General features: G+C 41.1%; 2 protein-coding genes across 6 annotated transcripts in view; one reads left to right on the forward strand and one right to left on the reverse strand.

Moving 5' to 3' along the window:
• Positions 1–3827: 3827 nt before the first annotated feature.
• Positions 3828–18722, reverse strand: LOC101361313 (cytochrome c oxidase assembly protein COX15 homolog). 3 transcript variants are annotated; one of them, XM_023740735.1, is made up of 9 exons: positions 18564–18722; positions 17112–17302; positions 14807–14929; positions 13802–13988; positions 12095–12262; positions 11360–11441; positions 10002–10156; positions 8164–8277; positions 3828–5264 (listed from the first exon to the last, which is right to left on the reverse strand). In XM_023740735.1, exons 1-9 carry the CDS (start codon positions 18651–18653, stop codon positions 5169–5171), a joined length of 1206 nt encoding a protein of 401 aa, XP_023596503.1. In that variant the 5' UTR covers positions 18654–18722; the 3' UTR covers positions 3828–5168. The 3 variants fall into 3 exon arrangements, with proteins under 3 accessions (XP_023596503.1, XP_023596499.1, XP_004370079.1); XM_004370022.2 differs by lacking the exon at positions 3828–5264 and adding an exon at positions 6624–7205; XM_023740731.1 differs by lacking the exons at positions 3828–5264; positions 17112–17302 and adding an exon at positions 6466–7205 and having other exon boundaries at positions 18564–18657.
• Positions 18723–18830: 108 nt separating this feature from the next.
• Positions 18831–23412, forward strand: part of CUTC (cutC copper transporter) — a 54673-nt gene continuing 50091 nt past the window's right edge. The window contains exons 1-2 of one of the 3 annotated variants that reach the window (XM_004370023.2): positions 18831–19032; positions 21840–21911. In XM_004370023.2, the coding sequence (XP_004370080.1) occupies positions 18972–19032; positions 21840–21911 (133 nt within the window). In that variant the 5' untranslated portion in view covers positions 18831–18971. The remainder of the gene's footprint in view (positions 19033–21839; positions 21912–23412) is intronic. The other 2 variants (XM_023740753.1, XM_023740762.1) reach the window with 2 other exon arrangements.

Raw genomic sequence — 23412 nt, forward strand, 5'->3', positions numbered from 1 at the left:
CTCAGTCCATGTAGTGAGTTCTAGTCACCAACATAATGAAAATATGCAAAACACCCAATTATGTGGCAGAACATTCACTTAAATTGCAGTTATTGCTAAGCCAAATTATACTATCTTTCTCTCTGAACTTTTGCTCCTTGAATTGAATTTCCTTGGTCTAGGAAATTTTAATCACTTTCCACCAACCTTGTATTTATTCTTCAAATGTCATCCAGAGTATTCTGTCCCTCCCTTCCTCAGCCTAAGAGCTTCCTTTAACTTCAAAGGCCTTGGGCAGTAATTACTGAATTGTGGTTGACTGAAAGTCTGCCATGTACTTGCTGAACTAGTCTTTTTAAGCATTAACATTTATTTTCACATCCATATTTACAGTTTCTTTCTGACTTTATCTAAACAGATGCCGTCCCACTAGCTTCATTCTTGTAGTTTTGTGTTTTGCTTTTTGTCAGGGGTGAAAGACAAGTAAGTGTTATGATTTAGTGGAAGGAACAGTGGGCTTAACGAACGCCAGACTTGGATTCTAGTCTTGGCTTTGTCATTAACTAGCTCTGATACCCCAGAGAGCAAGCCGTTTGCCCTCAGGTTCGTTCCTGATCTATAAAACAAGGTAGCTAGACAGAACATTGGACTAAGGAACTAGCGGCAAAACAGAAGGTAGAAAAGTGATACGGTTTCTGGAAGAGAATTCTGGCCTTTGGTTTAGAAGATCAGGCTCTCCACAACAGCCAGTGGTCCTCCTATTTTATCCATAGCGCCTGACAGTAAGGTTGATGGTGGGAATGGATTTTCTAACAGGAATCATTATAGATAAATTTCAGAAGAGGTTTTTAAAGCTGGGATTTGGGAGTCCTTCTAGTCAAATTGTAATTTGTGCAAAGTCACAGTGACTGGCCTCCTGGATTCCAAGTTTCTCTGTTCTGTGTATCACACACACCACTTTGGCAGCTACAGTGAAATGAGTATTGACAGAATCTTCCTCCAATAGTGTATTTCAACAGAATCTATTCTTTATAATACAGCTGGCCGCAACTAACCACTTTATTCATGCCCAATCTTTATAACTGTTTCTGATTTTCATTTGTGATTGGTTTGCTTACCCTTAGAAATTAAATTTGAAAGTAATATTGTTAGAAATAGTTCCCAGTTCTTCACTAGATTTATTCTAACTTCTGTATTTCTTTTAATACTTGAAGATTTTTAGATATCTGTTTTTAAAAACTTGCTTCATTTTGTACAATTTTCTTAACCACAGCATCTAAGCAGTTCATGTGATGGTTACAATCTAAATTGTTTAAGGAATAAATGTCTACTAGATCTACCTCATTAAGAAATTTCGTTGTAATTCTTGGGCAGTTTCCAGACTTCCTTACAGAAAGTGTTGTTTCTTTTCGCTGTCCTTAAAATTCTTTTAAAACCAATTCAAAATTAGTATCTAATTTTCCTTTTTGCCTGTGGTATGTTGTGTAGCTTCGTTTCAATTAGGATTAAGAATTCTCTCAAATTATTCTCTTACGTTACGCTAGCTTCAGAGTCCTGTCACTGCAGCCAAATGCTTCTGTCAAACCTGTGAGGATTTTGTTGGTGTTACAAAAAATATTGTTAAAAAGAGGACCTGAAAATCAAAAGTTTTGACCCTTTCGATTAATATATAGCAAACATTTTTGCGAAGAGAGTGAATATACCTGAAGCCAAGTACTTTTAAGTATTGTTCTGTATTCTTTATGGCTCCCTTCTTGCCTTTCTTTATCATAACCTGGATTTGACCTAAGTTCAAAAGCTGTAGTGCCTGGTCTGGGTGTCCTATCTTCTGGTTTCTGTTTCTGCGTGTGGTTCTCTTACAGGTGACTTGTTGAAGCTTCATTTTAAGCTGCTTTGTCTACTTCCTCTCTCTTTCATATCCTTGTAGATGTCCCTCCTGTTAGTACACAAGTGTCTCCCTTTTGCCTATTATCTCTTTATTTCCCAGTTTGCCAGAACCATTAGATGGACATGAGTTAACCAGTTAACCATTTTGTTTCTCTGGAAGTTTGAGCTATTAGATCCTTTTGTTTGTAAAACTGAATCATTACTGACTCTATAAGGGCTTTCTACTTTTAAAATGTATTCAGTAAGTGCTTGCCAGTTTTATAAAAACCAAAGTTGAAAAAACAGTCTGAATCACAGTATGTTTGTGACTTCGGGCAAGCCTGAAGACATTTCTGTTCGTGAGCCTCTTTTTTAAGTAGGGCAGCCATCATACACCCCCTGGTTGCCTACCACGCCTCTGCACTCTGTGATGGCCCTGGTACTTTCCTGAGTGGCTTCTACAGAGCACCTACCAGAGTTTGGCCTGTATAAGGCTGCCGGCAGTGAAAAGCTCTGCCTCTTATTAGCTTAAAGTCTTTTCTCTTGAAGTAGAGCTCCCAGACAAATATTTTTATTTCTGTTATTTCTTATATTGTGTTTGAAATTCCACTGTTCCCCTTTAGTTGAAGCCCAGAAGTATATGCCATATCTCCTTCACTGCTTCTGCTTTGAGCAATGGCCTTTGCAGAGTAAGCTGAAAGGCATGTTTTTATTATGATCTAAAACTAGAGGCTCCCTTCTTGCTTTGAAAAACCAAAGGCTGCCTGTATTGCATGACTGTATTGCATGACTTCTTGAGGCTGCTAATATTGTATGTGTTTCTTTAATGCTTCACATTAAACAATTTTACTGAACACAATTCTTAAAACTCTCAGTGATAAACACTGTTAAATCAGTGTTGAGCAAAATGTGCAATGCATGTTAGAGAGACCATGCATTATCCCTTATGCAAGGGTGTGGGTGTTTGTCTTAAACCTGCCGATATGTAACCTGTCCCAGTGCCAGAAGGATAGTTGCAGATGAATTGGTTATCCCAATATCATGATTGTCAGTTTTGGTCTTTGCAACCAGTTATCACTTCAGGCAGAGTTAGAGGTAGTTAATCATTACCCCTGCCACAATGGGCAGCATTATTTGTTAGTGTAAATTAAAGACAAAAAAATTTGGGTTGATAGGTTAAGGAAACCATATATTTTAATATCCTTTGATATTTTAAAAAGGTTTAGATTTGACAGACTTGCTAGACGTTTGAAAATATTATGGGAAATACATTTAATACTATAGGTACATGATGACTTTTTTTGAAAGAGGTGCTTGGGACATCAATCTGTTAATCATCCATTTTCCATTCATTCGTGCGTTCATTCAATATTTGGTTTGTGTCTGGCAGTGCCAGGAATATGACAAATACAAAGGTAATTAAGTTAATCCCTATTCACCAGGAGCTCAACGACAGGCATACAGTTACATAGCTAAATGCAACCACATCTGTTTTCCCAAGCTTATTCTATCATACTTAATAAAATGAAGTAAAACACCTGAAACTTGAACTTATTTTGTTCATAAGTTGTTACTTTATTGGAGGGAACTGTAGAAATATTAGCATATGGTTCTTTGGGTTGAGTCATGCTGCCCTCTGCTGACTCAGTTATTAACTAAAGAAAATCTGGATGAGATGATGATGTGGGAATCTGTCCCAGTGATGGCAATTTCCTTTCTTTAAAGAATTCTACTATTTAGAAGAGGTGATATCCTGTTAACACACTAACATAGAAGATTAAATGAGATAGGATGGGGTGGAAATTCTGAGTGAATAGGAACAAGCTAGTCAGAATTTTCTAAGGAGACTAGGCTATTAGGCCAACCCAAGCCAAACTCATTGCTATCGAGTTGATTCTGACTCATAGTGATCCTGTAGGACAGAGCAGAACTGCCCCATACGGTTTCCAAGGCTGTAATCTTCATGGAAGCAGATTGCCATATCTCTCTCCTGAGAAGCAGCTGGTGGGTTTCAAACTGTTGACCTTTTGGTTAGCAGCCGAGCACTTAACCACTGTGCCATCAGGGCTCCTTGGCTATTAGGCCAGAGGTTACCAAACTTGTCTGCACATCAGAATCACCTGGGGAACTTTCATTATGCCGGTTCCTGTTCCCAGATATTGTAATTTATTTGGGGTGAAGCTTGGGCTTTGGAATTTTTAAAAGATTCTGTCTAATGTGAGAGAAGCTGGGAACCACTCTAGGGAGAGCAGGTTTTCAAATAGTGACTCAATATGACAACTCTAAAACGCTAGGCAGTAGTATGAACCCACCAGGGTCTGAGATCCTTGAAAAATCAAAGACAAACTGTCTATTGGTTTGCTAAGACCCACCTGAGAATGGTTCCCTCAGACACACACTACAGGACTCACTGAAACTCACAGAATACTAGGATAGAAAGGGGACTGAGATCATCTAGTCCAGGGACTGCAAATGAGCAAACCTTGGGTCATTTATGGCCGCCAGATGAGTTCTTTGGCCTGCATTAACACTTAAAAAAATAGTTGCCAACACTTAAATTCACAGCTTTCACATAAACATGTTTGCTTTCTTTAAAAACTAGCAACTCTGGCAACCCTGGGCCTCCAGAGCAGCAACAGGCCAGAGCTCACAGTGGCTTAGCTGCCTAACTGGGGCACCTGCTCTCCAGTTCACCACTGTCTCCATCAGCCTGACCCCAGTGGACAGCTGATCTGGTCCAACCTACTGTTGCCTTCTATAGGACTAAAAACTACTTTGCTGCAATGTTCACTCATTACTCCCAGCTTTGCAGCAAAGAAAAGCTCATTCTCTGTCTGCATTAAGGCCTTAATTTCTCAGACAGGAATCTTGCTCTCTCCCTAACGTTTTTTGTTCTCCAGCTAATTACCCCAGTTCCTTCCACCATTCCCTGTGGGATATGGGTTCTGGACTCCTCACCATCCTGGTCTCTCCTCTGCATATACATTTAGTGGTCAATGTCCTCCTTTAAATTTGGTATCCAGAGTGAAATACAATACCTGGAAGGTATTCTATACCAGGTGTGATATGGTTGTGACACTCCTACTGATAAAATCTGAAACACCACTAATTTTTATCAGTATCATCACTTTGTTGGTTCATGTTGAGCCTGTGACCAACTGAAATCCCCAAGTCATCTTTACATGAAATGCTATAAAGCCAGGATTCTCCACCCCAAACTTATATAACCTATTTAATTTAAATGAGAACTTTATAATCTATTTAACTTCATCTTGATGGTGTCACTCTGGGACTGTTTTGAGTTGTGACTGCCATCTATTATGTTAGCAATGTTCATTTGCTCCATCCTCAAATCTAATGTTTATGATGCCTTCAAAAAAGTTGAATATTAAGAAAAAAATGTTGAACAATACAGAACCCTGTAAAATATCAACAGAGACCAAAATCATACCAATTCATTAATCAACAACTTGTTTAAACATCCATACAGACTTTCATGTACAGGTAGTCCCCAGCTTACGAGGGGGTTCCGTTTTGACGACTCCATCATAAATTGGTTCTGACGTTAAGTCGAAAACCTCGTTTTTTTTTTGTTTTCATTATTATTGCCTTTTATTATCTCTATAAATCCAATCTTTGTCTTTGGGAGTGGCATGAGAATGATAACATCAGCAAATTACGTGCTGCAACATTGTATGTAGTACATACTACTAATGATAAAATTTACAAAAAAAAAAAAAAAAAAAGACGGTCTTAAGTGCTGTTCGTCCTAACTCAATACGTCATAAATCGGGGACTGCCTGTACTACCATCAAGGCCATATTTCCTTCACTGTCTTTCAGGAATGAATTTATACCGTTTATTCCATTCCTCTGACCTAGCAATGGCCTCCTTTTCCGAGTTCTTATAAACCACCTTGCCGTACAATCATGCATTGCTGAACGTCCACTATACGTTCTGTTAAATAGGGCGTTATGCAATTTGGATGTCATGCGAACACCGTATTATATTCGGGCAGTCTCTGGGTTACGCGCCCAGCCCCGCACGCTGTTCTGCCGGCCTGAGGATCAGGAGCAGCCTGGCCAGCAGCCCCTGCTGCCACCCGCTCACCGGACAAAGCCCAAGAGCTGTATCCACTGTATACAGGAGGCCAGCCTTGGCAGGGGTGCAGATGCGGGCCTGGTGATGTCTGCACCAGCAGCCAGATCTGGACTTTGAGAACTTCCAAGCGCAGGGCAGGTGGCACACGGGGGTGCACGAAGATGGCCAGGGGGACTGAGAAGGAAGCATGTGTGCCGTGTGCCAGGAGTGCAGCTGGTGGTGGTGGCCCTGGCTGCCACCACCCTGTTGATGCAGCCCAACCGCTTCCTGATCATGTGCAGCAGCTGCTGCTGCTGTTGCTGCCGCTGCCCAGAGCTGGGAGCCCACGAGCACCCTGGCCTGGCCAGTGCCTGAGGCAGAAGAGGAGCCACAGCGGGTGCTGCACTGCACCAGGAGTGAACGGAGGTGCTTGGGGCATTGGGGTGCACCCTGGAGCTCCACTGCTCGTTCACTCCGGGGGTTTGGGGTCTTTAAAACCATTGGGGAAATAATAAAAAAAGGACAGCTGCTTTCCCTTAAAAAAAAAAAAAACCTTATGGGACCAGGGACATATATGCGGTTGTATGTGGCCCGAATAGACGTTATGTGGCGCATGCCTGTATACAGACACTGACTTGTCAAAATCTATCATTTCTTCATTTTCAAAATTAAGGATACTAGAAGACACTAACTATTTCTTGCTGAAGGTTATCTGGCTGTTTTAGGGTGTGCTAATCCTTCCCTTTGAATCTTCACCTGATGGCAGTGAAGATCATAAAGAATTTCACTTAAGTAGAATTCAGGACTCAGGCAACCAAGGAGACAAAGATCATACATGTAGAATCAGGAGCTTGCCAACATTAAGTAACCTGAGACAGAGCTTATTAAGAAGCAGAAAATGACAGACATTTCCTTCTCTACATTAAACTTCATTTTTGATACCAAAAGTAACAGATGAAAAAAGAAATCTTTAGTGTAAACAATACATAATGACATACTTGATCCAGTGACTTTGTCTCAAAAGCTGGCAAAAAGTTTTAAATAACTTGGAAGCTACTTGGTATGCCAAGGTCATCCTCTTGTTCTTGTGCTCTCTGATGAGCTCTCAAAGGTACCGTTTCAGTCCTAGGAAGCTGATCCTCCGAGAATCATTTTGGGACTCGTCGGAGTTCGTTCATGAGCCAAAGGGAAACACTGAGCAGCGCCAAGGAGCCTGACTGGTGACTGGCAGCCAAAGCGGTTGGAACGTACATCAGGAGAGTGCTAATGCCCAAGCCCACCTGTTACAAAGGAAGGAAAGCAATAAGAAAAGCAGTAACCACAAATTCAGAACTGAAAATGATTGGGCAAGGAATGCCAGATACACGAAGCTCTACGTTTTCTCATCAAAACATTCAAAAAATATATTTTTCATTTCTCAGACAAATATACTTACAATGAGGGAAATTCAAACAAAATAGATAAAGTTTCCCTTAATTATCCCTGATCCCATCCCAGTTTCCCTCCCGAAAGGCTGCCACTGTTAGCACTTTCTACGCACCTGCACTTTTGTATAAATGTTTATAGAGGAAATACACAGTTTTGTGCTTTAAAATATATACATTTTCTACAACTTGCTTTTTTTCACTTAACAATAACTCTTGAGATCTTATAAACTGCTGTATAGTATTCTACACAGTATGCACATACCATACTTGTTTATTTAACCATTTAGGCTGTTTCTAAGTTTTCACTATTACAACAATGCTACTATGAATTTCCTTGTATGTAGCTCTTTGTGCATTAGAACAGCCCTAGGGTAGACACTAATAAGTCATTTTATTAGGACAAAGGATTATACCTTTACCAATTTAAAAGATATTGTCAAATTGCCCTCTGGGGGGAAAAAACACCAACTCATGCTCTCACCAAGAATATATGAACGTATCCATTTTCCTATACCTGTATCAATACCTGATTATTATTCTTTTTCATTTTTTCCCAGTCTGACAGGCACAAAATGGCATTCCTTGTTTTAATTTGCCTTCCCTGATCATGAGTGAGGTTAAACAGCTTTTCATGTTTATTGGCCATTTATCATTCCTCTTCTGAGAACTGTGTTTTGATATCCTTTACTTATTTTCTGGCTATTAATCTTTCAGTCTACCATAAATTGAACATATTTTCTCCCAGTCTGTCATCTTTCTTTTTTAACTTTTAGGGACACCCTCACATGAAAAAAGAAGAAGTGGTTCACACCTGTGTATATGCCAAAGCCAGCAGAGTCACTGCTGCCATCCTGGTCCTCCGAGGAAGGGGAATTCTCCGGGAAAGGAAGTAAAGCACTGTAATGGCAGTGACGGAACTGATGCCCTGTAGGGAGGAAAGACTCTCTCATCACAAGTGCCAGTAAAAAATTTTCCACCTTCCTGGTGTCCACCCACTTTTATTTTCTCCAGGACCACTGAGCAACTGCTAAGCACTTAGCTATACCAGTCACAGTCACCCACCCTGAGTTCCATCTCTGATTACTACCCCCTAGTCTCTTCTACCAGTCTTCTTCTGCTTCCCACTTTAATGCTGGTATTGCCAACGGCCCCACCAAAACTTTCTGCATATATCACTTTATACACATTCATTCTCTCTCAGTCATCTTATCTACTTTCAAATTTGGATGTCTTCTGGGCACAGCCCTCGCTTTTTAAATCATTCTTTGCATCCTTATCCCTAGTTTTATCTTTTCTCTAATCCTTTTTTTTTTAAAAGGCAGGGCTGGCCCCAGGACACAGCACATGTGTTATTATTTTCCTCAGCTGCAAGTGGAGGAAGTGGTGGTGCTTCCAGCTGGTGCTAAAAAAGACCTAAAGTCTCATTTTCATTCCCACGGCTTCAGAACAAGGGCCTGGGACTGGCAACAAGGCTCCCTTCCCACTTCTGTGATGACAGGAAGAATATTTTTCTATTCTATTTCTACATCTATGTCACTTCTTCTCCTTTTCAGAGCTGCCCATGACAGTTTCAACAAGACTTTACTTATTCCAAAATACCGCATGGAGGTGGGGACCGAGCCCACACAAAGTAACTTCTCCAAGCCCCCGCATTCCCTTCAGATATCTGAGTCCTCCGGACTTCTCTCTTGGGATGTACTTGCATCACCTCACACTCAACATGCCTCAATTTGATGACATCCTTCTATCTTTAGCTCAACACTCATTCCAATAGTACCATTTCTGTGGATCTTTCTCTTTTTTAAAAACTTTTTAGTTGAGGTTTAACTTATATACAACACAGTGAAAGAATCTGAAGTGTACAGCTCCATATATTTTTACATATGAATTCTCCAACTAAAACCACCCAGACCACATTGGTTGTGTTTGAAGCATGCCACAGAAAGAAGTTTGGATCTCCACTGACCTTTCTTTGCTTTTATTCCTAACAGCCAATCTTATTAACCCTTTACTCCTTGAAAACCTCTCTGCCTCACCATTCTTCTCAAGTCCCACTCCCACCATGTAGCCTTGGCCCCCACCACTGCACCTGCATTACCACTATTGCTTCTCACCAGTCTCCTCGCTGCTGAGCTTTTCCTGCTCCAGTCTATCATGCCCAATCAATCCAATCTTTCCCTGCCAAGCCAATCTTAACATGGCCCTAACAGGCCCTTAATAAATATTAGCTGAAAAGAAATGAAATGTATGATGCTCCTGGCTCCTTGGGATTCTGGTTCACTTCTGACAGCTATGTGCTTAGCAACCACTGTCTTTGCACTCTCTTTGTACCTAAGTTCTGCTGAAAAGATTCTCCTGTGTGTATACAGGATTGAGGGTGGTTATCACTTGCCAGGGTGGTAAAAGGCATACTAGAACTTAGGAAGCTGGCAGTATCCTGAAAGCCAGATTTCGGCTGGAGGGGATGTGAGTAATTAGGACAAAAACATCAGGTCAGAGAACTGTTACTAGGATTTCCTCCAAGAAGAAAAGGGAATATAGTTCCCACTCTACCTTCTCTCTCTCTGCCAGTGGTGCTTCACTGACACTCCAAAGCCTGTGGAAGCCCCCTGCCCCCTACTTAGTAAAGTAACCACCAGCCAGACTTACCAGAACACGGTGATCAAACTGCACCATGGTGGGATTCTCAAAAACATTCCTCAGGATGGGGGAGAAGGTAAAGACATCCTCTGGGATCCAGGACTCTCCCATTTTGGGAAAGGAGTTGTAAACAAGTCCAGCATCCAGCCCTGCTACAAAAGCTCCTATATTCCAAGATAAATGGTATTTACTAAAATAAGAGAGAGAAGAGACCACGTACTAGTTTTGACAGAAAAAGCTGATTATCCTAGAGTTAGACAAAAGGAATAGTCGTGGGATAATAGAAAGATCTATGGCCGGGATTCTCAAATAGGGAATTTATAGCACAGTCATTATGGGAACTTAAAAAAACAACAAAGTTTGCATCCACACTTACCCCACCCCAAGACTCTGGCATGCCTCCTTTAGAGGAGTGGATGAGCTCTGGAGGGACGGACGTATTAGTTTGGAAAAACTCCCTTAGTGACTCTGATGCCTCTCTCACACCCTACTAAGAACTACTGATATATTCCAGAAATACTGTTTCTCCAAATAATCTGCACAATCTACTCCTTCACTTCCTTAGGTCTCCATTCAAATGTCACCTTTTCATACAGATCATCCCAGATGATCCTACGTAAAACAGTACTCCAAGACACTACAATGTTGGAATGTTCTCTCTCTCTGCTGCCTAATACGGTGGCCACTAACCACATGTAGCTATTGAGCACCATAAATGTGGTTAGTGTGACTGAGGAACTAAATTTTAAATTTTATTTAATTTAAATAGCCACATGAGGCTAGTGGTTACATGAGGCTAGAGATGGCACAGTTCTAAAGTAAGAGAGGTCGAGGTTGAGGTGTGGTTTAAAGAATAAGAAAGACCTATGCTGGTCTTTCTGTCCTGCAGAACTCTCCACCTTAGACCACCTTTGAGGGCAGGTCTTTCATCTGACACATTTGGGTGTAATGTAACAACAATAATGTTTCATAACAATAACAGCTAACACTTAGTTTTTGCTACATGCCAGGTACTGTTTTAAGCACTTCACATATATTACTCATACTATTACCATCATCTCCATTTTACAGATAAGGTCATCAAGGCCCAGAGCAGTTATACAGATTGTATAGTTCCTAGGCGGTGAACCCAAGATATGAACCAAGATAGTCTGGATCCAGGTAGATGTTCAATATTTTTGTTCATTGACTGGAAATTAGAATTTTTAGAAGGGAGGAAGGAATAGAGAACAGAGGGCGAAGATGGCGAGTATGAGAGAGGCAGGTGTGACATGAAAACGCAGGATGCAGGAGGAAGGGGCAATCCATCAGACAAGAAACTTAGGATGGAATGAGAAACAGGCCATCTCTGATGAGAAGAGTCCTACCTGAGAGCGCTGTAAGGAACACTAAGCCTGCTGTTCCGTGAGCAAATCGTCTCAACCGTAAGAGCTGACGAGTTTCAGGCAACTAAATAAGAAAGACAATCACTTAGATGAACTGGACTGCAGGAACTACAAGAGGCAGCAAAGATTCTCCTTTACTCAGCGTACAGAAAAAATACTTGTAGACAAGATCATGCAGGTTCACTATGATGAGAACATCCAGGGGAATCCTGAAGGGGGGAAAGAAATGCCCAAAAAGATTTCCCGAAGAGTATGCATTTTGTGTACGTCTATATATTTAGAGGTCCCCATCTAAAGAAAAAGTAAAACATGGCTCTTGTATACTTTCTTGCCTCCTATTCACCTTCCCTTTTGAGAGTCAGAATTAAAGCGGTTGTTGGGACTCCTTCACATTTTTTTCCTTAAATCTGTGCCTTCACCTTCCTTAACAGACAATGCTGACAAAACATTCAGCTCCTATATTAATTCTTTGAATGAGCTGCCCCAGCTCAATAGGATAATTGCACATTTTTCTTTGCATTCCCAACTTATCCAGAAAACCAAAGTTCAGTATTTCTCTAAACTTTGGTTATGACTAGTTTCTGTAAATTGACAGATGCTACTTAAGAGAATCCCTGCGATTTGACTTATACCTTCCCATTACAACCAGAATTTCCATTTCCTTGATGCCATCAGCAGCTCTGCAGCCACGGTAACAATACACAGGCTGACTTTTACCTTGTGCTGAGGGAGCAGCAGTGAGAGCGAGGTCCACAAGCTGGCGCAATAAAGAACAAGGGCTGATCCCAGGTGTGCAGCCAGGCGGTACTGACTGACTCGAGGGATGTCATAAGAGTCTGGTTTTTCTTCCAATCCGCTTTTCACCATATACCATCCCAACAGACCCTAGAACCGAAAAGAAAAGAGGCAAATAAAAGAAGGTTGAAATTGTCTGCTCAACTTTACACTCTGGGGAAGCAAGTTATTAGTAGTAACTCCCTACCCAACCCCTCCTTTCCATACCCTCCTATATCCCCAGTATTCCTATCCACATTTCTACACGTAGATTAGCTTTTTACTGAAGTATAATCCAAATATAGAAAAGTGCACAAAATATATACTCTTCAGGAAATCTTTTTGGGCATTTCTTCCCCCTTTCAACATTACCCTGGATGTTCTAAACGTCTTGATTTCATCCACACAGAACACTGAAAGGTGAAGGAATATGCCATGTGATTCATCAGCCCCAGCATTTTTCCTTCTGTAGCCCTATCTGCCATTTTCAATTTCTGCCTCTCTGGGAGTCTGTCTTTAGTGGTTTGTTTTTTATTTTATTCTAAAATAAACCTTCATTTTATTCCACCTACCCTCCCCTAGTTACTATTAACCAGTTGTCATCAAGTGGATTCCAATTCACAGTGACCCCAAGTGTTTCAGAGAAGAACCGTGCTCCATAGGGTTTTCATGGCTGTGACCTTTCAGAAGCAGATCACCAGCCTTTTCTTCCAAGGTGCCTCTGGGTGGGTTTAAACTGTCAACCTTTTGTTTAGTAGCTGAGCACTTAACCGTTTGTGCCACCTAGGGACTCCTTTAGTTACTATCAGGCTTTTATTAACATCTAACTCTTTGCTATCTGTTTCTATTGCTTCCATTTCTTTTCTTCCATCTTCCTCCTTAGTCCCTTTTAACTGGCTCATATTCTGAGTTAAATTAACCAATTAGCTTCCTCCTGATCAAATTTTGATGATGTTTCTTTGATGTCTTATACTTTGCAGCCTTACGCTAGGACCTCTACCCCTTGACCCAAATGCTTCTATGTGTCTTCTTTCATATTCCTTTTCTTGGCTCTGCCTCACCTAACCCATTAAATGTGGGAGTCTTTCAAAGCCCTTTTCCTTAAGAGGAGTTCAACTTATGAGTTTAATCATCACTGATACCTGAATATGTCTTAACTACATCTGTGTTCTAAGCTCCTTCATTCCACAAAATGTTCCTGTTTTGAAATTTTCCTGTTTGCTTCTGTAGCCATTCTAGCATAGGGACCCACTTCCCTATACAGCAGGCAAGTCAGAAAAAGGGAGGAGATGAGAGCTCAGCAGGAGAGCACGATGGGAAAGATAATCTAGTTCTTGTGGCACATGAAAATATATTTATTGAGTGCTGACTAGATTCCAGGCACTAAACTAAGTGCTTTATATGCACTATCTTGTTTAATATTCACAGACCCTAAATGGTAGGCACTATTATTACCCCCATTTACAGGTAAAGAAATTATAGCTTACAAATTAAGTGGCAGAGCTGGCCTCGAAGCCAGGCCTGTGACAGTAAAATCCATACTCTTCCCCCACTCTATTATGCAGCCTCAAAGATTAATTCCTTAAAAACAAGGCCAACCACGAAGCTACACAGAGTACCTCTGGGTTCCCAACACTGGGTAATTCTCACCTGGAAGCAGACTAAGCCACAGAGAGCAAGAACACGTCCTTTCATGCCACGGCTGAGCCAGCCCTTTCTCCAAAAGTAAGCAGCAGGCAAGATGTACGCCAGGCCTACAAGGCGCCCCCACATTCGGTGTGAGTATTCCATGTACCAGATGAACTTGAATTCTGCCAATGTCATATCATGATTCAAGCTGGGTGAAAAGGGGAGTCAAAAAAGAAGAAAGAGGAAACATCTATTTAATTTTTATTTCCCTATGGGATGCAGGAACATTCTTGGTCATACAGTTTGGTAAATTTGCTCTGTTCCTCATCAGTGACCTCAGTATCACTTTGGAATTGGGGTTTAGAGTGGGGAGCTCACTAAACATAACCAAACCAAATGTTAAGGAATAAAGGAATCTGTCTTAGTTATCTAGTGCTGCTATAACAGAAATACCACAAGTGGATGGCTTTAACAAAGATAAATTTATTCTCTCACAATCTAGTAGGCTACTAGTCTAAATTCAGGGCACCAGCTCCAGGAGAAGGCTTTCTCTCTATATATGCTCTGGGGGAAGGTCCTTGTCATCAATCTTCCCTTGGTCAAGGAGCTTCTCCATGTAGGAACCCCAGGCCCAAGGACGTGCTCTGCTCCTGGCGCTGCTTTCTTGTTGGTCTGAGGTCCCCCTGTCCCTCTGCTTGCCTCTCTCCCCCATATCTCAAAAGAGATTCGCCCAAGACACAACTTAATCTTGTAGATTGAGTCCTGCCTTATCAACATAACTGTGGCTAATTCCCTCTCAATAATATTATAGAGACAGGATTTACAACACATAGGAAAATCATATCAGAGCACAAAATGGTAGACGATCACATAATACTGGGAATCATGGCCTAGCCAGGTTGACAGATATTGTTGGGGGACACAATTCAATCCACGACACTAACCACCAACCATTCTGGAATATTTAAACCGTAAAAGACTGAGCTGGTCTGATGGGATGTTTACCTAATTTCCTCTAATACTCACATTTTAAATTCTGGAAATTGCTGGTATTTTTGGAATTCTGCTTCCCATTCCTCTTGGCTTGTAGGAGGCTTCATCTCCTTTATTAAATGCCAATCTACCATCGAGAGGCCAGACTCTGTCAACCTTAGGATGGGAAAGAAATTTTGGAGTGTGTATGTATGATACTGGTTAACTAACAAATGGTTTACAGTGATAACCGGATCTGAACTTAACCCCCGCAAAGGCAAATACATCGTTTCATTGTTTCTTCTTTTGACACTATGCTCTCTTCTTACTGCTGAGAATTTTGTCAAAACAGCTGCCATCACGTCCAAATTTCTTTACTCTCTTATTATCGCAATCCTGTCCTTACACTCTCCCCACTTCCTTCTCTCACTAACATTCCCTGACAGGTATAATCAACCTTTAGACCAAAGGAATGTTTCCTAAATGCATAACCAACATTCTTCACACAAGGAAAAAAGATTTGTTACAAACATAAAAAAGTTTAGGTTCTTGAGTGAATTTAAAAACAATAAAACTCAAATTTGTTACATTTTTCCGTAACAGTCTACAAAACACACAAAAAGATATTTTGAAAGAACCTTAAAGAAATAAGCGGTACAGGAACTGGGGAGAGAATCTGAGGAACATGTACTGTATTAAAACCAAAAGTATTTTCACCAAAAAGAGCTAGGGCTCCTAAAATAAAAGGCTCATTTTAGGCCCGAGCAAGAAATGTATAAAATGAGCCTGAGACCCCTTACTGTACCAGAAAGCAAGGAAGCTATCAAAGGTTACCGGGGTCCTATCAAAAAGACTCAGAAGCCAACTTGAAAAGGCTCCCACTGACTAAAAATGAAACAATTTGAGCAAATCATCATCATCATCATCATCACCACCATCACTGCAATGATTTAAACACATCAAATATGTTTAAATCAGATTGTTGCTAGTTGCTGTCAAGTTGGCAACCCTATGTACAACGGAATGAGATCCATAGGGTTTTCACTGATTGATTTTCAGAAATAGATCACCAAGCCTTTCTTCTTGGTCCATCTTATTCTGGAAGCTCTGCTGAAACCAGTTCAGCATCACAGCAACAAGCAAGCCCCCAACAGACAGTGCTGACTGCACATGAGGTGTACTGGCCAAGAACTGAACCCGGTTTCCCACATGGAAGGCGAATAATGATATTTAAAAACACAAACACCTTAAAGGTCACCTTTTAGGGGCCCAGATTGGAGGGAATTAATTTATTATTTTGAAAACTGGTAAATAATGGAAAAGAATCAAGTATTTTATTCTGCCTTTCCTATACAAACTGTACCAAATAGTTTTGATATGGGGAAACTTTCTCTTTAGAGTTGAGCTAATAAAATTTAAATATTACAATTTTGAAACTCTAATGAAATAATCTACCACCCATTTGTCAGTCTGTCACACTGTGGTAGGTTGTATGTTGCTATGATGCTGGAAGCTATGCCACTGGTGTTTCAAGTAACAGTAGGGTCACCCATGGTGGACAGGTTTCAGTGGAGTTTCCAAACCGAGAGAGACTAGGAAGAAAGATCTGACAATCTACTTCCAAAAATCAGTCAATGAAAACCCTATGGATCACAACAGAATACTGTATGCTATAGTGCTGGAAGATAAGCCCCTTAGGGGTAAAGGAAGGCATTCAAAATACACAGTGGCCACAACAACGGAATCAGCATATCAATGATCATGAAGATGGTGCAGCACTGGGCGGTTTCATTCTGTTGTACATGGGGTCACCACGAGCTGGAGCCAACTCGACAGCAACTAACAATAAAATGAAATAATGGGCCTAGGCGATGGTCATCAATGGCTGTTGAAATCTCTAATATACATTCACTAGACATTATGAATGTTCTAATGTTCTAAACACCATCACCTATGAAGTATTTTTACCCTCCTCCCCCAATCTGAATTTGATCAAGCAACTACCAGTTTACAAGGAATACAGGGGTAAACGGGACATGTTAAACACTACCACAGGTATAAAAACCAAAAAAAAAAAAAAAAGCCAAGCACACTGCTGTCGAGTCGATTCCAACTCATAGCGACCCTATAGGACAGAGTAGAACTGCCCCATAGTTTCCAAGGAGTGCCTGGTGGATCTGAGCTGCCGACCTTTTGGTTAGCGGACGCAGCACTTAACCACTATGCCATCAGGATTTCCATGAGTTTCCCCATCTATAAAATGTGGGAGCTAGAGTAGATGATCTCTAAGGTCCCGTCTCCCTCGGGATCCTATGATTCTACTCATGATGCAAACAGCAACTTCCTGGTGATTACTCACCTAGTGACTCCACCAAGAATAACTGCTCCAGCCACTGTTCCACTGCAGATCAGAAGCCATCGGCCCACCACCCGCTCAGCAGCCTTTGATGGAAGGGACACCTTACCCTTCCCAGACTGCAAAGCTACTTCAGAGATGCTGCTGTATTGGCCTGGCCTCAAAGGGCGCCTGATCCCCCAGCTGCAACCACACTAAGGATCAAGACAGACACATTACAACTGGAGAAGGGGAAGGCCTCACTCTGTTGCTACCCCCACTTACCCACTCTGTCTGGAGTACCCTGTCTGGCCACATCTCCCCCACTATCTCCCTGGTAAAACATCATCTCTTATCAGGATTACTGTATGCACCTCCCAACTGGTTTCCCTGCTTCTGTCTTGCCTCACTTCAATCCATTCCCACACTAGACAGTGAACCTTCCAGTCTCTGCATATTTACCCCAGATTTTACACTCAAAATATGGGTTTTCTTTCTTCTCTAGGTCTTTAAACATGGTGTCTCTGACTGGAACACTCCTTGTCCCTTGACTGAGAATTCTACTGTAGATCTCAGCTTATATGTCACCTCCTCTGGGAAGTGCTCCCAGATGCTCCCAAGTCTGCACTGGGTGCCGTCAATGCCCTCCCATAGCACACTATACATTATCTATAAGAGTCCTTAACACATTGTGATATACCTTCAGGTTCACCTGTCTCTATTTCCCACTAAGCTATCAGCTCTGAGATGGGAGGGTCTGGTCAGTCTGGCTCTTTTCCTCCTGCAATCTTTGTTTCTAGCCCAGTGCCCTCAACCTAACAAGCCTTTATTAAAGACTTGACAAATGAATTAATAAATGAATGAACTGTGATCTTCTCCATGAGAGGAAGCTTGTTGTATTTATCTTTCTGTTCCCAGTTCCTAACCCATAATAATCACTCAATAATTAGTAGTTGAATGAATACACACCGTTTTGGCTCTATTCGAGTCCACAGACCCTGTTCTGTTTCCTGTTCTGCTTCTAATTAACCGAGTAACTTTAGACGTCAGTTAAATTAAGCCTCAATTTACTTCTCTGTAGCATGGGGGTTACAGTCCCTACCCTGACTACCTGGGGGGCTTTTAGCAAAAATCAACTTATACAGGTAAAAATCATTGAGCTCTTTCTTTGTGCTAAGCGCTGGATGTGTATGTGTCTTTCTATATTAAATTATTTAATCCTCTCAACAACTTCATGAAGTAGGTATTGTTATTTCCATTATACAGATGAGGAAACTGAGGCGCAGAAAAGTAACTTGGCCAAGATCACATAGATAGAGTTAGGGTCAGATCCGAACCAAGGGCTCTGGACACAAGAAAATCTTTATAAACTGTAAGAAGCCACAGAAATATGATATGGGACTATCTATTATCTTTTTCCTGACCCTTTCACCCCATCCCCACTTGCGCGACTCTGAGTCCCCAGCAGTGCGGTACCTGTGCTCCAGGCGCCGCCCTAAGAACCAGGAACCGAAGACATGGGCTCCCTGTCAAGGCCTTCAAGGGCGGCAAGAGCAACCGCTGCATGCTGAGGGCAGTGTACGGACGCCACCTCCACACCCTAGCGCTCTGTGGTCTCCCTTCCCCGCCACCGAAGGTAGAAGCACTTCCAGGTCACGCAGAGCTAGGGATCACTGCCCCTTCCCCCGTCCTCTAGAGGCCGCGACCGGTAGGAGCAGTGACTGCGCCTGCGCGGGGACTCAGCATTCGCGGGGACTGCTGGGGCGTGGGAGTCGGGGACGTGCAGGGTCGCGCGCAGCCTTTGAGGACGCGCTTCGTGGGTCGCGCGCACCGAAGCTCAGCCTAAGTGGAAATTAACGACAGACAAGGAAGCAGCGCGTCGGCATGAAGAGGCAGAGGGCGTCCTCGCAGCGGAAACCCGCGCGGATACCGTCCGGGAAGGCCGGTGCGGAAAGTGGCGGGGGAGGGGGCGGTCGGCGGACTCAGCTCGCTGAGGTGGGCTGGCTAGGGTCTTGGCCTGTGGATTTCCCGCAGTTTCCTCAGCTGCGTTCCAGCTCCAAACGAAGGAAACGAAGGCCCTGAGAAGGGGCGTGTAGCGGCAGTGGCCTGCCGCTCTAGAGCCAGATGTTGTGGGTTCGAATCCTGACGCCACCACGTATTGTAGTGCGACTCGTTCCCATTGCTTAACTTCTCTCAGCCTCACTTTCTCGTCGCCACTTGATACCAGTGCACGCCTTACTGCCGCATCGTTGTGATAGTTAAATGTTAAGCGCTGAGCGCAGTGCCTAACCCATGGTGATCGCTTCTGCGACGGGGGTGGGAGTTGTCCCCAGAGCCACATAGCTACCAAGTGGCGGAGCTTGTGGTTACTCCAAGCCCCGAGTTCTACCTGCCGTGCCAGAATAGGATGGCAGTTGAGAGGGAATTTGACAAATCCCTCTTCCTCCTTGGTGAACTTTTGGTTCCTCCAAACTAGCGATTCCCAAACTCTTTGATCTCAGAACTACTTTAACCTCCTAAAATTTATTGAGGACCTCAAATCTTTTATTTATATGGGTTATATCTATTGTATTAGAAATTAAAACTCAGGAATCTAAAAAATATTAATTCATTAGAAAATAACACGGTAAACCCCATATAAATAAAATAAATAAATATATTTTCCAAAACAAAATTTAAAAAGTGAGAAGAGAGAGTGGCAATGGTTTCTGCAAATGTCTTTAATATCTAGCTTAGTGGAAGACAGCCGGATTCTCATATTTGTTTCTACGTTCAATCTGACACGTCAGGTAGCCTCCTGAAATTGCCACTCTACACTTGTGAGAAAATGGGGGTGAAAAAGGCAAACAAAGTCTTAGTATTATTATGAAGGCCCCTGGGTGGCACAAGTGGTTTGCACTCAGCTGCTAGTCTAAAGGTTGGCTATTTGAAGGCCTAGCTCCTGGTCATCTGCTTTGGTGAAGATGACAGCCAAGAAAATCTCATGGAGCAGTTCTGCTCAGTAACACGTGGGGTTACCATGAGTCGGAATTGACTGTACAGCAATGGGTTTGGTTTATTATTATGAAAATAATCTCGACTCCACAGATGTTCTGAAACGGTCTTGGAGACCCCAAAAAGCTAATTGGACTACCACATCTTGAGAACTGCTTCAAACAAATGTCTTCTCCAAGTTTGACGTCTAAAGTAACTTTGCTTTTCTTGGGACAACTGGCTTCCTCTGCCTTCTGTCTTAGCCTTTTGTGTACATCTCCACCATTTCCTGGCCAGGGTCCTTTCTTGTGAGGCAAATGGTGCCCCTGCAGCATTGTCCAGTTAGATTGACCTGACAGCTGGGGTGGGTATCAGGAAATTCATGCAGTCATGCAGTGCTGTTGGTTAAGACCATAGAGTGGCACTTAAATCTTTCACAGTTTTGGGGACTGATTGTCTTTTAAATAAATGAGTTGCAGTCTGACACTAGTGGATGGTAAGTTTTTGTTTTGTTTTTCAAATTAAAAATTTTTTTTTTATTATAAAAATACTGGGTAGAAAAATTCAAGCTACACAGAAAAATATAAAAAAGAAGTAAAAGAACTTCCAAATCCCACCACTCAGTAATAACCACTATTAGTACATGCTGAACATCCTTTCAGGTATATTGCGTGCAAGTATGTGTTCAGTATTCTTAATTTTTAAAAAACCATGTGCTTAACTTATGAAAAATTCAAAACTCCATTTACAGCACACTTTTTAGTGTAAATATGTGACTTTTTAAAAATGAATTTGTAATTATTTAGCCATTAGTAAATATTTGAATGACTGTTGTATACCTTGGTAGACACTGTGCTTGCTGTAGATAATGATACAGATTTCTCATATAAAAAGTTTAGGAACTTTAGGTCAAGTATAAGTGATCAGACAGCTATCTACATAAACGATAATAAAAGGTAGAAAGTAATTTATGTATTAAAGAGGAACAATTAGTGTTTTAAAGAGGAACATTTAATTCATAAAGAGTTATATGAGTTCAAAAGAGGGAGATGTAATTTCTTACTTCGGGGGAGAGGGAAAATCATGGGAATGTGATTTGAAGTGAGCCTTGGAAGATTTTAACATTCAAAGATGGAGCTGGAAGGACTTTGTGGGCTGAGGAAGTAGCATTAACAAGAGCAGGGGTGGCAGTTGGGGGAAACTGGAAGCGTATACAGGAAATAATGTGTTGTTTATTAGTGATAACGACTAATACTTTTTGAATACTTAGTAGGTGCTATGTACTTCATATGAATTATCTCATGTAATTCTCACTACTTTGAGGAAGGTATAAAAACCTACCTTATTTTATAGAAAACTGAGGCTTAGGTTAATTAACTTGTCTAGGTTCACACGATAAATAAGTGGTAGGGTCTGGCTTTGAACTCAGTCCCTGCTCTTAAACACATTCCTTACAAAGAAATTTAAACATATTTGGCAGGCATTGAGAAGCATTGAAGGAATCTGAGCTAGAATGTGATGAGGAGGCCTCAGTTTAGGAAGATTGAGTTAGCATTCAGTGTATATTTTCCTCAATATTTTTTATCTATATGTCTATACCTATTTAAAACAGTCATGAGTTTAAAATTGAACATGGTATTTCATTGCATTTATGGGTTCTAGTGTGCTTACCTGCTTTCCTGCTATTGGACATTTGGATTTTGGCAGCAAAATGTAAACTATGTTAAATTGTTCTGGATGGATAGTGCCTTCATGAATTTATGCTGTTCTCTATTTTAGGAGCAGAAAGTGGATTTCTTATGGAAGTGTGTGTTGATTCAGTGGAGTCAGCTGTGAATGCAGAAAGAGGAGGTAAGAGAAATTAGAGAATGAGTGACAATTGGCAACCCTTTTTAGGAGTCTTAAAATGAATCCTTTGAAGTGACCTTGAGAGCCTTTGTGATCGCCACAGATCTTAGGAACCCTTTCAAAACCAAACAGGCAACTAGAAAACGTACTGGAAAATAATGATCTACTAGTCTTACCCCCAAGTGGATTACATTTTGAGTCAAGTGTCCACAATAGTGATCTTAATCACTAATTTCATTTTTTATTGAACTTAGCAAAGATTCAATTTTCAAACCATTGATATAAAGATTTCAGAGATTTGTTGCATTTTCATCAGCCCTTTTACATTATATATATGTATTTTTAAACATTATTCTTTTATTAATCTTTGTTTCTTTTGCCCTCTGTATTAGTTGCCTAGTGCTGCTGTAATAGAAATACCACAAATGGTAGCTTTAACAACAGAAATTTATTTTCTTACAGTTTGGAAGGCTAGAAGTTCAAATTCAGGGTGCTGGGTCTAGAAGAAGGCTTTCTGTCTGTGTTGGCTCTGGAGGAAGGTCGTTGTCTTTTTTAGCTTCTGCTCGTGGGTGATCTTCATGTGGCTTGACATCTCTTTCCTGATCTCTGCTTCCTAGTTTACTTGATTTAAGACACACCCTACATTAATCCTGTCTAATTAACATAACAAAGATAGCTCGTTCCTAAATGGGATTATAAGCACAGGCATAGAGGTTAGGATTTACAACACGTATTTTGGGGGGACACAATTCAGTCCATAATACACTCTGAACTTGCTTTGATAGGAAGCATGGAAATTTCCTTATCTCAGGATCAGGATTTTTTTTTTTTAGCTTTTTATTGTTAAAATTTTCAAGTATATAAAAATGTAGAGAGAATAGTACAATGAACCCCCATATACTTACCACTTAGCTTCAGTCATTTTCAACATATGGCCAATCTTGATTCTTCTATATCAGGGATCATCAAACTTTCTGTAAAGAGCCAGATAGTATATATTTTCGGTTTTGCTGTCCACATATGGTCTTTGTTGTCTTTTTTTTTTTTAAAAATCCTTTAAAAAAATGTAAAAACCATTCTTAATTTGGCAATAAAAAGGAATGAAGTACTGATAACATGCTACAGCATGAATGAACCTGAAAACATTATGCTAAGTCAAATAGATCCGTCACAGAATACTGAATATTGTATGATTCCATTTATATGAAATGTGAAGACTAGGCAAATTTATGGCAACAGAAAGTACGTTAGTGATTGCCTAGGTGTGAGGGGCATGGGGAAAAGGGGAGGTCACTGCTAAAGGGTGCAGGGTTTCTTTTTGAGTTGATGAAAATTGTCTAAAATTGATGGCATAATCAGTTGTGGTGGTGTTGGTTGCACAACTCTGTTGATATAATAAAAACCATTAAATTGTACACTTTGAGTGAATTATATGGTACGTGAATTATATCTCAATAAAGCTGTTAATAAAAAAAAAAATTCTTAGGTTTCAGGCCACAGTGAA

Source organism: Trichechus manatus, unplaced genomic scaffold (assembly GCF_000243295.1).
Source record: "Trichechus manatus latirostris isolate Lorelei unplaced genomic scaffold, TriManLat1.0 scaffold00007, whole genome shotgun sequence".
Lineage (NCBI taxonomy): Eukaryota > Metazoa > Chordata > Mammalia > Sirenia > Trichechidae > Trichechus > Trichechus manatus.